This window comes from Palaemon carinicauda, unplaced genomic scaffold (genome assembly GCF_036898095.1).
Source record: "Palaemon carinicauda isolate YSFRI2023 unplaced genomic scaffold, ASM3689809v2 scaffold8, whole genome shotgun sequence".
Classification (NCBI taxonomy): Eukaryota; Metazoa; Arthropoda; class Malacostraca; order Decapoda; family Palaemonidae; genus Palaemon; species Palaemon carinicauda.
Window position 1 is genome coordinate 422,792 of NW_027172093.1, and position 12,410 is coordinate 435,201.

The 12,410-nt window shown below is 46.0% G+C and overlaps 1 protein-coding gene across 1 annotated transcript in view; it reads right to left on the reverse strand.

The window, feature by feature from the left end:
- Positions 1-5,421, reverse strand: part of prtp (pretaporter) — a 107,609-nt gene extending 102,188 nt beyond the window's left edge. Inside the window, exon 1 of the mRNA XM_068369678.1 lies at positions 5,119-5,421. Coding sequence (XP_068225779.1) covers positions 5,119-5,264 — 146 coding nt within the window. The 5' untranslated portion in view covers positions 5,265-5,421. The remainder of the gene's footprint in view (positions 1-5,118) is intronic.
- Between the last annotated feature and the right edge of the window lie 6,989 nt (positions 5,422-12,410).

Here is a 12,410-nt window from a genome sequence, read left to right on the forward strand (position 1 = left end):
ATCTTACCCCAGGCTCTCTTTAGTCCTTGAGACCAGGGCAATGCTGCACTGGTCTTAGAGGGCATCTGAGTACCAAAGACATGGACTAAGACTGTGTCTTTTCCCTCTCGGGAGAGTATCTCCGGGTCGGTAAACCCGTCGAGTACACTAATAAGAGTAAGAGCCTACCAGAATGCATGTTCTGACTCTTTCTGTTCCCCTCCAAAGTGGGACTAGCAGCGAAGTCTCCTTCTTCCATCCCAGACAGCTCCTCTTGGGGTGGATTGCAGGCATCCCTAGAGAGACCAGTGGCTCCTGTAGGCCTGGAGGTGCTCGAAGGGGACTTCGGAAGAGTCTTGGAGTCCTTAGATTCCTTCCGAGGAAATAGGTAGTTCTCAAGCATGGAAAGCCAGATGGGATCTTCCCTCCTGACCTCTTGTCGGTGGTGGATAACTCTCCATGCGAGGAAAAACTTCCTCCGAAGGAGGAAGCGAGGAAGTTCGGACCTCGCGCGACTCCCTCAGCACAGGTGAGTTAGCAGAGTGTTCGGCGAGAGACAGGAAGGATGGGCCTTGAAGACGTAACAAGAGTTAGCTTCGCCCTAGGGTATGCGATCGCATCTGAGACTCCTCTCTTACTCTTCAAGGGAGGAGCCAAGGTTCCTCGCGGTACGTCTGCTGGTGCCAGTGGAAGGGAGGTCAGAGACGAGCGTGATGACATGGCAGGCCCGAAGGGTTGCACTGTTTCTCTGACCATGGCATCAAACCATGACTATTTGCTGAAAGACACAGTGTCGGAAGATCCCCTAAAAGGTAAGGGACCGAAGGTTCCTTGTGGAGTCTCAACTGATGTTGATAGAGGGTCCGATTTTGTAGGACGAATCTTTGGGATCCTGAACCCTTCTGTGGAGCCTTTCCCTTTCAACAGTGGTCGTGCTGTAATGCGTTTGCGGGGAGGGGAGTGAGGCGATGGTGACCTGTCACAGTATTTATTGTCACGTTCCTTGCATATTCGAGCCTGTAGAACCTACTCAGATGGTTTGCGCAATTACTCAGAAGAGCGCTGGCGCGCAAGAGAATAATGGTACGCAGTACGATGCTGCGCAAGAAATTCAGAGTGCGCAAGCGAGCGCTGGCGAGCCAGAGTGTGTTGAAGAGCAGGAGAGCGCTGGCACGCAGGAGAGCATTGGCGCGTAGGAGAGCACTTGCGAGTAGGAAAACACGGGCACTCAGGAGAATGGAGCAGCTCATGACCGTGCTGACACATAGGAGAGCGCAGCTGCGCGCTGACGAGTTGGCAAGAGCTGTAGCACTAGTGAACAGGAGATCGCTGGCGCATTGGAATGCACTGGCGAGTAGGCAAGTATTGAGGCACCAAAGGGCGCTAACGCGCTGTAGAGCGCTGGCGAGTGATGACGCTCTGGAAAGCGTTGATGTACTGGAGGGCGCTGCCGAGATGCTGGTGAGCACTGGTGAACTGTAGGGTGCTGGCGCGCTGATGAGCGTTAGCGCGCAGCTAAACACTTTTTAGGTGCAGCACGAACAGGCAGGCGATGAATAGGTGACAAGAACGGTGAAGGCAGGTCAGCGAATGATCCTCAGAAGAGTCCAGGACCAAAGTACGAGGACTAGCTCCAGTGCCGTCAGGAGAAGGCCGAGGTCCGGTAATCAACTGAAGCGGAAGCTCCTCTGCAGGAGATGGCTGCGAGGATGAGGCTGAAGAGCCCATCAGGCTCCTGTTCACCGATGGTGAATGGCCACCTCTAAGGTACAGCGGAGGGCGACCTCTGCATCGAAGACGCTCTCTGGGGGGCCGGTGATTTAGCAAGCTGACTTTTACAAGCAGCAGTCCTCTGCAGAGGATTTTCTATGAGTGAACTCCCCCAGAGGAGGAGAAACACTCGTAGGAGACACCAAAGAAAGACTAAGTTCCACCCTCGAAGGATTAGCTGGAACTGGGGGAACAGAGTCGGCAGCAACATTTAGAGAGTCTGAAGGTGCAGGGGCGTCGGCAGCGGCCACAGAAGACACCTCAGGCACTGCCATGTTGACACACGACAGAGGATCTACCTCCGAAGTTGACGATAGCTGTGCACTAGCACCACGGAAGATAAGGCGCAGCAAGAAGTCCCTGAAGGGGGGGGGGGACCAGGAACCTCTCAGGACAACCACACCTGTACAAAAGGAGATAGAGACAAGGCCTCACTCTGGGGAGTTAGAGGTAGGACCTCTGAGCTAGGGGAAGCAACACTCTCTCGAGGACCCATAAATTAAAGGGTCTACGCTACGACTCAATGGTCTCCCGGAAGAGACTGAATGAGCAGGAGCTTCTGAGAAAGGTTGGGAAATTGAAGAAGAGGTCTTGTGTTTCCCCTTTCGAAGAAACCTTCGAAGGGGAAATATCCCGCTTTAACTTCTTCTTCCGCCGTCGCCCAAACCTCTCCCACTGGGAGGCAGACCACTCCGACACTCACTACACCTGTTTCCACAATCACACCGTTGACCTCTGCAGGTGGGACAAAGGGTGTGGTGATCGGTGTCCAAGGCTGACATGAAGGTTTCGCAGGGCTGAACTTAGAGTCCAGGGCAAGTACGCATGGTCACAGAAGTCAACACACACACACACCATAATGAAAGATAAAGCACAAACAAAAGCCTTAAATGGCAGTCCAAATGGGCGTAGGATGAAGAACGGCAATGACCATAAACCCTCCAAGCCAAAAGCAAAGTGAGCTAAATCAAAGGTGTGTGAGTGGGAGCGGTAGCAAGTTACCCCCCACCCCCACTAACTAGCTGAATGGATAGTTAACCCTAGCTAAATTGTAATGGCTCATCCTTTCAGCTTCCCTAAAAGTAATAACCCCTAAAAAATAGCATAGGTTTGTATTCCAGTTACAGAACAACTAGAGTTTTCTGTGTTCCAACACGTTTCTTCTTGGCTATTCTGACATTCATGCGTTGTGTGGTCCTAGTATGTAGATTGTTGGGACATTCATTTTCAAAACTAGGAAATTCATTAATATTTCATTGTTATAATTCCAGTAAAAAAAAAAAAAAAAAAAAAAAAAAACCAGCTGGTTTTGAAGTTTTTGACTACTGTATTTTCTGGCGACACCAACCCTGTCCAAACAAACTACAAAGGCCTCTAATAATAATAATAATAATAATACTGTAACAATAATTATAACCGAGCAACAAGGAGGCCTTGTGTGCTGGAAGTATAAACTCATAATCAAGCAAGAAGCTATGCGCAAACGGGAGCAGAAACATCTGACTCCGCAAATTAGAAGAAAAGTGAAATAAACATTTCATGAACAGAGTCCACATATTTTGTACATTTTTTCATCAATTTATTATGCATCCGAGAGAAAAACGCATGTAAAGGAAGCGGTTAATTCTACCATTATTTACCAATTTGCCAGTGAATTTTCCCAACCCAAAACCCCTGGGGTGGCCCCCATTACCATAAGATATATCAAGTATATCTAATTAACTATTTATTTGCGTCAGAAATAAAGGTAATTTTCGAAGAAAACTGGATTTTTTCAATATATAACCCAATAATTTTTCTCTAATAATACCAAGTAAGAAGCTTATCAAGCCCAGAATGAAATCGTTTATCAAGGGAGGGTAAAGGATTATGTAGTGCAGTAGTTCTCTTGCTTGAAGGTACACTCGGGCACACTATTCTATCTAAGGTAAAATTATATTAAGTATTTATTTACAGTGAAAATAAGTGTCATTTTAAAAAAAAGAAACTTTTCTTCTGTAGGAAAAAAATTTTTTTAGTAAGAAAGATTTCTCCATCTGTAACTATAATAAAACACCATTTAATTAATCTTTCTCTTGTTTTGTTAAAGTTTTTATAGTTTATATGAGGAATATTTATTTTAATGTTGTTACTGTTCTTAAAATATTTTATTTTTCCTTGTTTCCTTTGTTCACTGGGCTATTTCCCCAGTAGAGGCCCCTGGGCTTAAAGCATCCTGCTTTTCCAATTAGGGTTGTAGCTTAACAAATAATGAGGAGCCTTTCTATAACAGCGGCCAGTTCCTCCCGTGAGGATTTAAAATGAACATCAATTAACCTTAAATACCCCCCCCCCCTACCCTAACACAAAAGCCGTGTCCTTACCTAAAGGGGGTAGGGCTAAGGCCCCCCTGCGACCCCCTTACACTTCCGTATTCTCAGTTAGTCGTAATCATACATACATGTGGCCGCTACCACACTTACACCTCAATAATAATAAAAATGGGGTGTATGTATGATGACAGCCAACTTGGAATACGGGACTGAAAGGGGAGCGCAAAAGGGCTTTAGCCCCCCCCCCCCCCCCCATCAGGTAAGTAGGTAAGGACACGGCTTGTAGGCTAGCGGGGAAAGTTTAGGTTAGTTGATGACCATTTTTAATCCACACGGGAAGAAGTGGCCGCTGATATACAAAGGCTCCATAAAATAATAAAATTAATAATAATAATAATAATAACGAGGTGTATGTATGATAGCTGCCACTTGCATGTATGATGACTGCTGTGTAAGGGGGGTCGCAGGGCTGCGTTAGGGCGCCCCCGTTAGGTAAGTAGGTAAGGACACGGCTTTTAGGTTAGATTGGGGGGGGGGTTTAGTTTAGCTGGTGTCCATATTTTATGATCACTAAAGGAACTGGCCGCTAATATACAAAGGCTCCATGACAATAATAATAATAATAATGCAGGTGGTAGTGACACGTTCTTGGGTCCAATTGGTAATGCTAACTAAACGCCCTTAGAAATGGTCAATCGTTGGAGGGGGCCGTACAACACTGGACGGGGGCGTACAACACTGGAGGGGGGCGTACAACACTGGAGGGGGGCGTACAACATTGGAGGGGGTCGTACAACATTGAAGGGGTCGTACAACATTGGAGGGGGCCGTACGACATTGGAGGGGGCGTAAGACATTGGAGGGGGCCGTACATCATTGGAGGGGGCCGTACATCATTGGAGGGGGCCGTACAACATTGGAGGGGGCCGTATAACATTGGAGGGGGCCGTACAACATTGGAGGTGGCCGTACAACATTGGAGGGGGCCGTACAACATTGGAGGGGGCCGTGCAACATTGGAGGGGGGGGGCATAAGACATAAGAGGGGGCAACTTACCAAGGGGCATAAAACATAACGAAGTGATTCTTCTTGGGAACAGATTCAGCGAATGTATCAGCGGTGAAAGATACCGTATTATCACCACCATGTTCATCAGCTGACAGTCCTATGACAAACAAACTAACACAAAGTAGGAGTAACATATTTAAAGTAGTGTGGCCGATTTGACTGGGTTAAGATAACACTGTTTACGCTGTTTACGTTACGATGCGGCTAAACTGTGTAACTGTTTAACCGATACACGAGTCCACGATACACATTCGGCAACACACAACGTGTGAGTTTCTTATAAGTATATTTATTAAGAGGTTTTAACTTTTATATATTTACTGTAGCTAATTATTTTTCCAGTTAAATTTTGTGACTTATTTGCCTAATTTAGGAAGATTATAATTCTGAAATATCTTCATTTATATAATAGAAACTTTGCCATTATATCTCGGAACACCTTATGGAAACGTAGTGTTTACCAAAACAATAGATTCGAAAAGCTTCATTCAATATGTTATGCCAAGTCAGATGATAAAAAAATGTTGCATAAATAGGAATTTTGATAAGTTAATGCTAATATTATTCAATAAAGCTATATAGAAAAACAACATATGTGAATAAGAATTTCCAGTGAATAATAGTTTCTCAAGTTTTATCAGTCGAAGCCACAGCTAACTTCGAACAAGCAGTAACGCCTTCAGATCATATAACGAACTGAACTCTGTACCAGTCATAATTGGCCACGTGTGGTTGTAAAATTAATAACACTTACATTGTAAGGCACATTTAACCATATGATATCATACAGAAATCTAAGTATATATGTAAAACTTTAATTTAGAGTAAAATACATTAACCATATATTTTCCTTAATGGTTTTTCTTCTTCTTCCCCACCGGTATCCCTACATTAGGGGATCGATTGCCTGATGCATCCTCTTTTCATGTTTGGTAATGCAGAGCTGGAAGTAGTGCATGATTATATATATTTAGGTACAACTTTTAATTCTAATGGTTCATATTGCGAGGTTATAAATAAAAAAGTTACACAGGCCCAGAGAGCAATGTATAGTCTGCTGTCAAAGGCCAGAAAACTGGCTTTACCAGTGGATATACAATATGAACAGTTTTTAGTCACCACGGTTCTTTTCTATAGAAGCGAAATTTGGGGGTTCCAAAGGCTAGCCCAGGTTGAGATTTTTCATGGAAAGTACCTAAAATGTATACTTCAAATAAAGAAACAGACAGCAAATTGAATGACTTGCGGAGAACTTGGTCAATTTGGTTTAACAAGCAAAATTGAAAAGAGAATGGTAAACTTTTGGATAAGGATCAGTCAAGATAAAAAACATAAGTTATCCCACACCATGTATTTACTGTTAAGAAAATTACACGATAACGATGAATTCAAGTCGAAAAGGATTGTAAAACTTAAAAGTATTCTAGACAAGTATGATCTATCTAATATCTGGAACACCCCATGTAAATCTAATACTAATTGGGTTAGGAAATGTCTTGATTTCAGAATTTGTGATATAGATAGGCAGAATAATTCATTATGTGAAATTAATGAAAATAGGTTATGCTCTAACTATAAAGTACTTAAACCTGAATTAGGCTTAAGCAAATATTTAAACGAATTAGATTTTAATGATTGGAAGTATCTCGGTAGATTTAGATGGGGTAACCATAGGCTTCCTGTGGCTGATAAGCGAGAGTGCTTCCCAAGGGCCAAAAACATGCCCAATGTGCAATACCCAGGAACAGGCTGATGAGTACCGCTACTGTATACTCTGGTGTGTCCTTATTTTAGTAGCCTCAGAGATTTTTATATAAAAAGATATCATTACACTAGACCAAATAGTATAAAGTTTAGTCAGTTGTTTAAAGTATAAAATGTGAGAGAATTGTGCAATCTAGCAAAATTTCTAAATATAATAATGGAACAGTTTTAGTTATATGTTATTAGTTTTATCTAGTCCATATGTATATGATATACTATGGACAGGGTAAGTAAGGAGCATTATTCCCGTGTTGATGGTTTATTAGGGAGCAGGTCTTACTGAGGCCCGCGCCAAAACATGGGGTCTTGGCACCAACGAGTTAGGCGATGCATAGCTAACCATGGACATAACAACACCCGACTCATTACTGATACATACTTATCCTACATCCCCCCTCCAGAACTATGCCTTACCTAAACAATTGGCATACTGAAAACCCAAAATCAAAGCATATCTTACAGAGACAAACAAAACCGTGGAACAAAAATAAATGAGAAATGATTAATTGAAGCAAAACACAATAGCAACTCCACAAGCGCCGAATGGCATCTATTCCCACCCTCGTAGTCCCTCATCCAAGCTGGGCGTTTAGTTGGCCCTGAACTACGCCTACCCGGGGGTGGACGGCCACCGTGGTCAGCATATGCCTCCTTGTCCTGGGTAAATGGCACCTCCACAGCTGGTTTCATAGTAGTAATGTACTTCAAATGCCGACGATTTCTCCTCGACATTCTGCCTGTCCCATCTATCTTATTTCAGTTATTGCAATATGTTAATATTTTCTATTTTTACACATTATATCACTCCATTCTATACGGACACATACACAGATGTGAGTGTGTGCGCGCGTGCGTGAAGAATACAAATACTAGCAAGTCTTTATGATATATATATATATATATATATATATATATATATATATATATATATATATATATGCACATATGTGTCTGTGTATAGTGATACAATGTAGAAAATTCCCTTTTTTCACTTAAATCTCACCGTAAGCCGCATGAATTGCTCTCCAGGTTCATTTTTGCGCCCCCTAAGGACAGCGGCCAGGCCATAAGCCCTATTCCCCCCAACCCTCCCCTTAGTTACGCCTCTGAATATATTTTGAAACACATAGCTTAAGGAAAGAGCCAGTGTATGGCTTTTATCTTGCGTTTGAACTTTATCACAGTCTACCCATGTCTCGGTGAACGAAAACATAAAATAAGAAAACGGATATATTGAAATATCAGGGGTAACTATGCCAACTAAGGCCTAAACGAAACAAATACAAAAAGGAATAAAAAAAGTGAAGAGAATTCTCAACCATTCTCTTCGACTATAGTTATGAATGGTAATATTTTACTGTATTACAGGGCAATGTAACCTAGGAAATAAACTACCTTTTTCTTATAGAAAAAATTACGCTCTCTTCGAAAATGACACTCGATTTTTTTGGTAGATTTTTTTTTCTGATGCAAAATACTTGTCGTATTATTTCTAAATCATTTAAATGATTCATTACATTGTCCACACCTTTGCTTCATACCTTGTGTCTAATTTGTTTAATGTTAATCCAAAATTTTATTTTTTTCTGTGGAGAATTTTTATTATTTATGTTTGATTGGGAACTTAGTCCGGGAAAGTCTCCCTACGGCAGTTACACAAAGATCAACAGGGAAGATAATGAGCACTCACACTCGGGGCACAAACACCCTGCTAAGAGCTCTACTGCCACAGTTTACTAACCTTCACTCTTAAATACAAAAGGGGCAAATTTTACCGTCCAGAGGCCGGAGAACTCCACGTGTGAAAATAAAGGTAATATGATGGCCTACTCTAGCTTTGTCAGGTTTATAGTCAACTTGCACTCTCAGGCTCTGTTTCAATTCCGTCCAAGTGACCCCAGTGAGATGCTAGTGTAAGGACACCGATCCCGTCGTCGTCCAGAAAATCGACAAACTACTTATTTATTTAAATTCTCTCTTCGCCACACTGTGGTGTCCTATGTATATATATTCCGCTCTACCAGAGCTACATTTTGATATATGTATCGTTTCATAACATGTTTTTGTTAACCCATAATTCATATATTTGTAAGTGTAAGAAAACACATATATTTTGGCGGGCACTTCAATCTGACTTGGCGCCAACGTCATCCTACGTTTCCGTCCGCACCTTGTAATGTATTTCCGTGCGCATTCAAATAAAGTATCAGTTGATCTTGGTGACGCTTGTCTCACTGTCCTTACAACTGGTGACCCCGGAGTTGAAAGTAGCATCAGCGGTTTTGGCTTTGCCATTAATGGACTTATTACGGCCGTGTTACCTTCTACATACTCCGTTACCTTAGGCACGAACCTGCCTTTGGTTCTCCCACACTTCGGTGAACGTAAGGCAGTAGGATGAGCTTAACCGACATATCAACTTCTCACCTCTTCGCCGACTCGTCGTCTGGCCACGATGCAGGAAGCAACACGCCCATCGCACCCAACGGCCTCGTCTCCACGCCCGAAGTCAAACTGCCGCCCTTTTCTCAACACAACACCGCTTCCTGGTTCCTGAGAGCGGACTTACTCTTCCGCGTCGCTAGACTCAGTGACTCCTGCGCCAAGGCCGACATCGTTCTCACCTCCATACCTGAAGAAGTATTCGACAAGATTTCCCCATGGCTCGACGCCCAGGCCGGCCAAGTTTCATACGACGACCTGAGAACGAAACTCATCGGTGTCTACTCCCTCTCCGTCTCAGCAAGGGCACAGAAAGTACTGGACCTCGCCGGCAAGCCCATGGGTGACACCTCTCCTGTCGAGGCGTGGGACGAGCTAACCGGCCTGCTCATGCTCCCCGAAACAGACAGCAACGGCCGACGACGTGAGATTAGCTTATCTCGCGAGATCTTTCTTCGACGCCTACCCCAGGACGTACGGGACCAATTGACAGACGCCGACACGCTCCCGATGAACGAACTCCTGTCGAAGGCTCAGAAGCTCCACGAGGCCTCCAAAGCATCTCGCCTCGGAGCATCATCGTCAACACCGCCTCCGTTCTCCTCCTTCAACAGCTGCTCTTCCATAGACTCCTCGGCAATGGCCCTCGAGGACGACGAGATCAACATTCTATCAAGAAAGAAACCACCGCAACCGACGCGACCAAACCCTAGGCCTAACCCAGCATGGTGCTTCTACCACTAACAGTTCGGCAGTGACGCCAAGAAATGTAGAGCACCATGCAGTTTCCCTAGAAGATGACGCCAGAAGCATCCACCTGCCACCATCGCAGCTGCAGTTAGCCATAACAAGATTGGTTTCTGTATCCTCGATACCATTTCCAACCGTAGACTCATGGTGGACACCGGCGCAATGCAGTCAACGTTCCCTCCTTCGAAGTCCGACCTAGACCGTGGTCCCGACAAAAACGCTCCCTCACTCATCGCCGCCAACGGATCTCCCATACGGTGCTATGGAATCAAGACCCTCAAGATATCTATCATGAGCCGTTCGTATTCTTGGCCCTTCGCTATCGCCGACGTCAATCGCCCCCTCCTCGGTGCGGATTTCCTCGCCCACCATGGACTCCTCGTCGATGTCGCTAACAGACGTCTCATCGACACGGGAACCTGCCAGTCTCGCGCCCTAGAACACGGCCCTGCAACAATGTCCGTATCCGCCGTAACAACGCACCCCTACGCCGACCTCCTACGAAAGTTTCCCGAGGTTTTCAAGCCCGAGCTCCGACACTCGCCAGGTTCCCCGTCCAAGCATGGTATCTACCACCACATCACAACGACAGGACCTCCCACTTACGCCAAATTCTGCCGCCTCCCGCCTCAGAAACTGAAGGATGCCAAACGCGCCTTCGAGGACATGGAACGCATGGGTATCTGTAAGAAAGCATCGAGCCCCTGGGCATCACCCCTGCACATGGTTAAAAAGCCGGACGGGTCCTGGAGACCTTGCGGTGACTACAGGCGCCTCAACCTCATCACAACGCCCGATCATTACCCACTGCCCAACATGCAGGACCTAACGAACGCGTTGCACGGCACAAAGTTTTTTACCAAGATGGACCTTCTCAAGTCTTACTTCCAGGTCCCCGTATTCCCGGAAGATATCCCGAAAACTGCCATTGTAACGCCGTTCGGATCCTACACCTTCGCATACCCAACCTTCGGTCTACGCAACGCCGGGGCAACCTTCCAACGACTAATGGATAGCATTCTGGGTGACCTACCTTTCTGCGTCTGCTACGTCGACGACATCCTGATATTCTCGAAAACCAAGGAGGAACACAGGGGACACGTCTGCACCGTCCTAAAGCGCCTACAGGAGAACGGCCTAGTCGTACGCTTCGACAAATGTACGTTCGGTGCGGAGGGAGTGGATTTCCTTGGTCACCGTGTATCCTCGCGTGGGGTAAAACCCATGACAACCAAAGTCGACGCCATCAGGAAGTTCCCAATGCCTACGACCATCCGCCAACTTCAGGAGTTCTTGGGAATGGTCAATTACTACAGGCGCTTCATCCCCAACATCGCACAAACCCTGTCACCCCTCGACGACGTCCTGAAAGGAAAAGCAAAAAAACTCGAGTGGGGCTTGCCCCAGCAACAGGCATTCGCTCGGACGAAGGATGCCCTTGCGAATGCCACCACCCTGGCTCATTTCGACAACAACGCGCCCCTGCGACTAACGACCGACGCCAGCAACGTCGCCTGCGGGGCTGTGCTTGAGCAACTCGTCGATGGTTCTCCTCGACCGCTGGCATTCTTCAGCAAGAAATTGAAACCCGCCGAAACAAGATACAGCACCTTCGATAGGGAACTCCTCGCCGTCTACCTCGCCGTCCGCTACTTCAGGCACATCTTGGAGGGTACCCCCTTCACGATTGCAACGGATCATCAACCCCTCGTCCACGCCTTCACGAAATCAACGGACGCATGGTCATCCCGACAACAACGTCATCTCACATCAATCGCCGAATTCGGGTGCACCATACGTTACGTCCCAGGAAAGAAAAACCCAGTCGCGGACGCCCTTTCAAGGATTGAAATTGACGCGATCCACCTGGGAATCGACTACGCCAATCTCGCAACCGAACAACGCACCGACCGAAAAGCACAGGTTCACCTGACGGAGCCATCCGCGCTCAAGATAAGTGCGGTTCCCCTCGGACCAGCAGGAGTAACTATTCTTTGCGACACCAGCACGGGCCGCCCTCGTCCCTGGGTACCAGCCTCCTGCAGAAGGAAAATATTCGATATCATCCATGGACTTTCGCACCCCTCAGGACGCACCACCGCTCGCCTTCTGTCTGAAAAGTTTGTCTGGCCACGGATAAAAAAGGACGCCCGGGAATGGGCGAGGTCATGCATCAACTGCCAGTCAAGCAAGGTCAGCCGTCACACCGAATCGGGGGTGGGCGATTTTCCCCAGCCAAAAAGACGTTTCGGACATATACACATCGACGTCGTGGGACCATTGCCCCCTTCTGGATCCGCTCGCTACCTACTTACGATCATCGA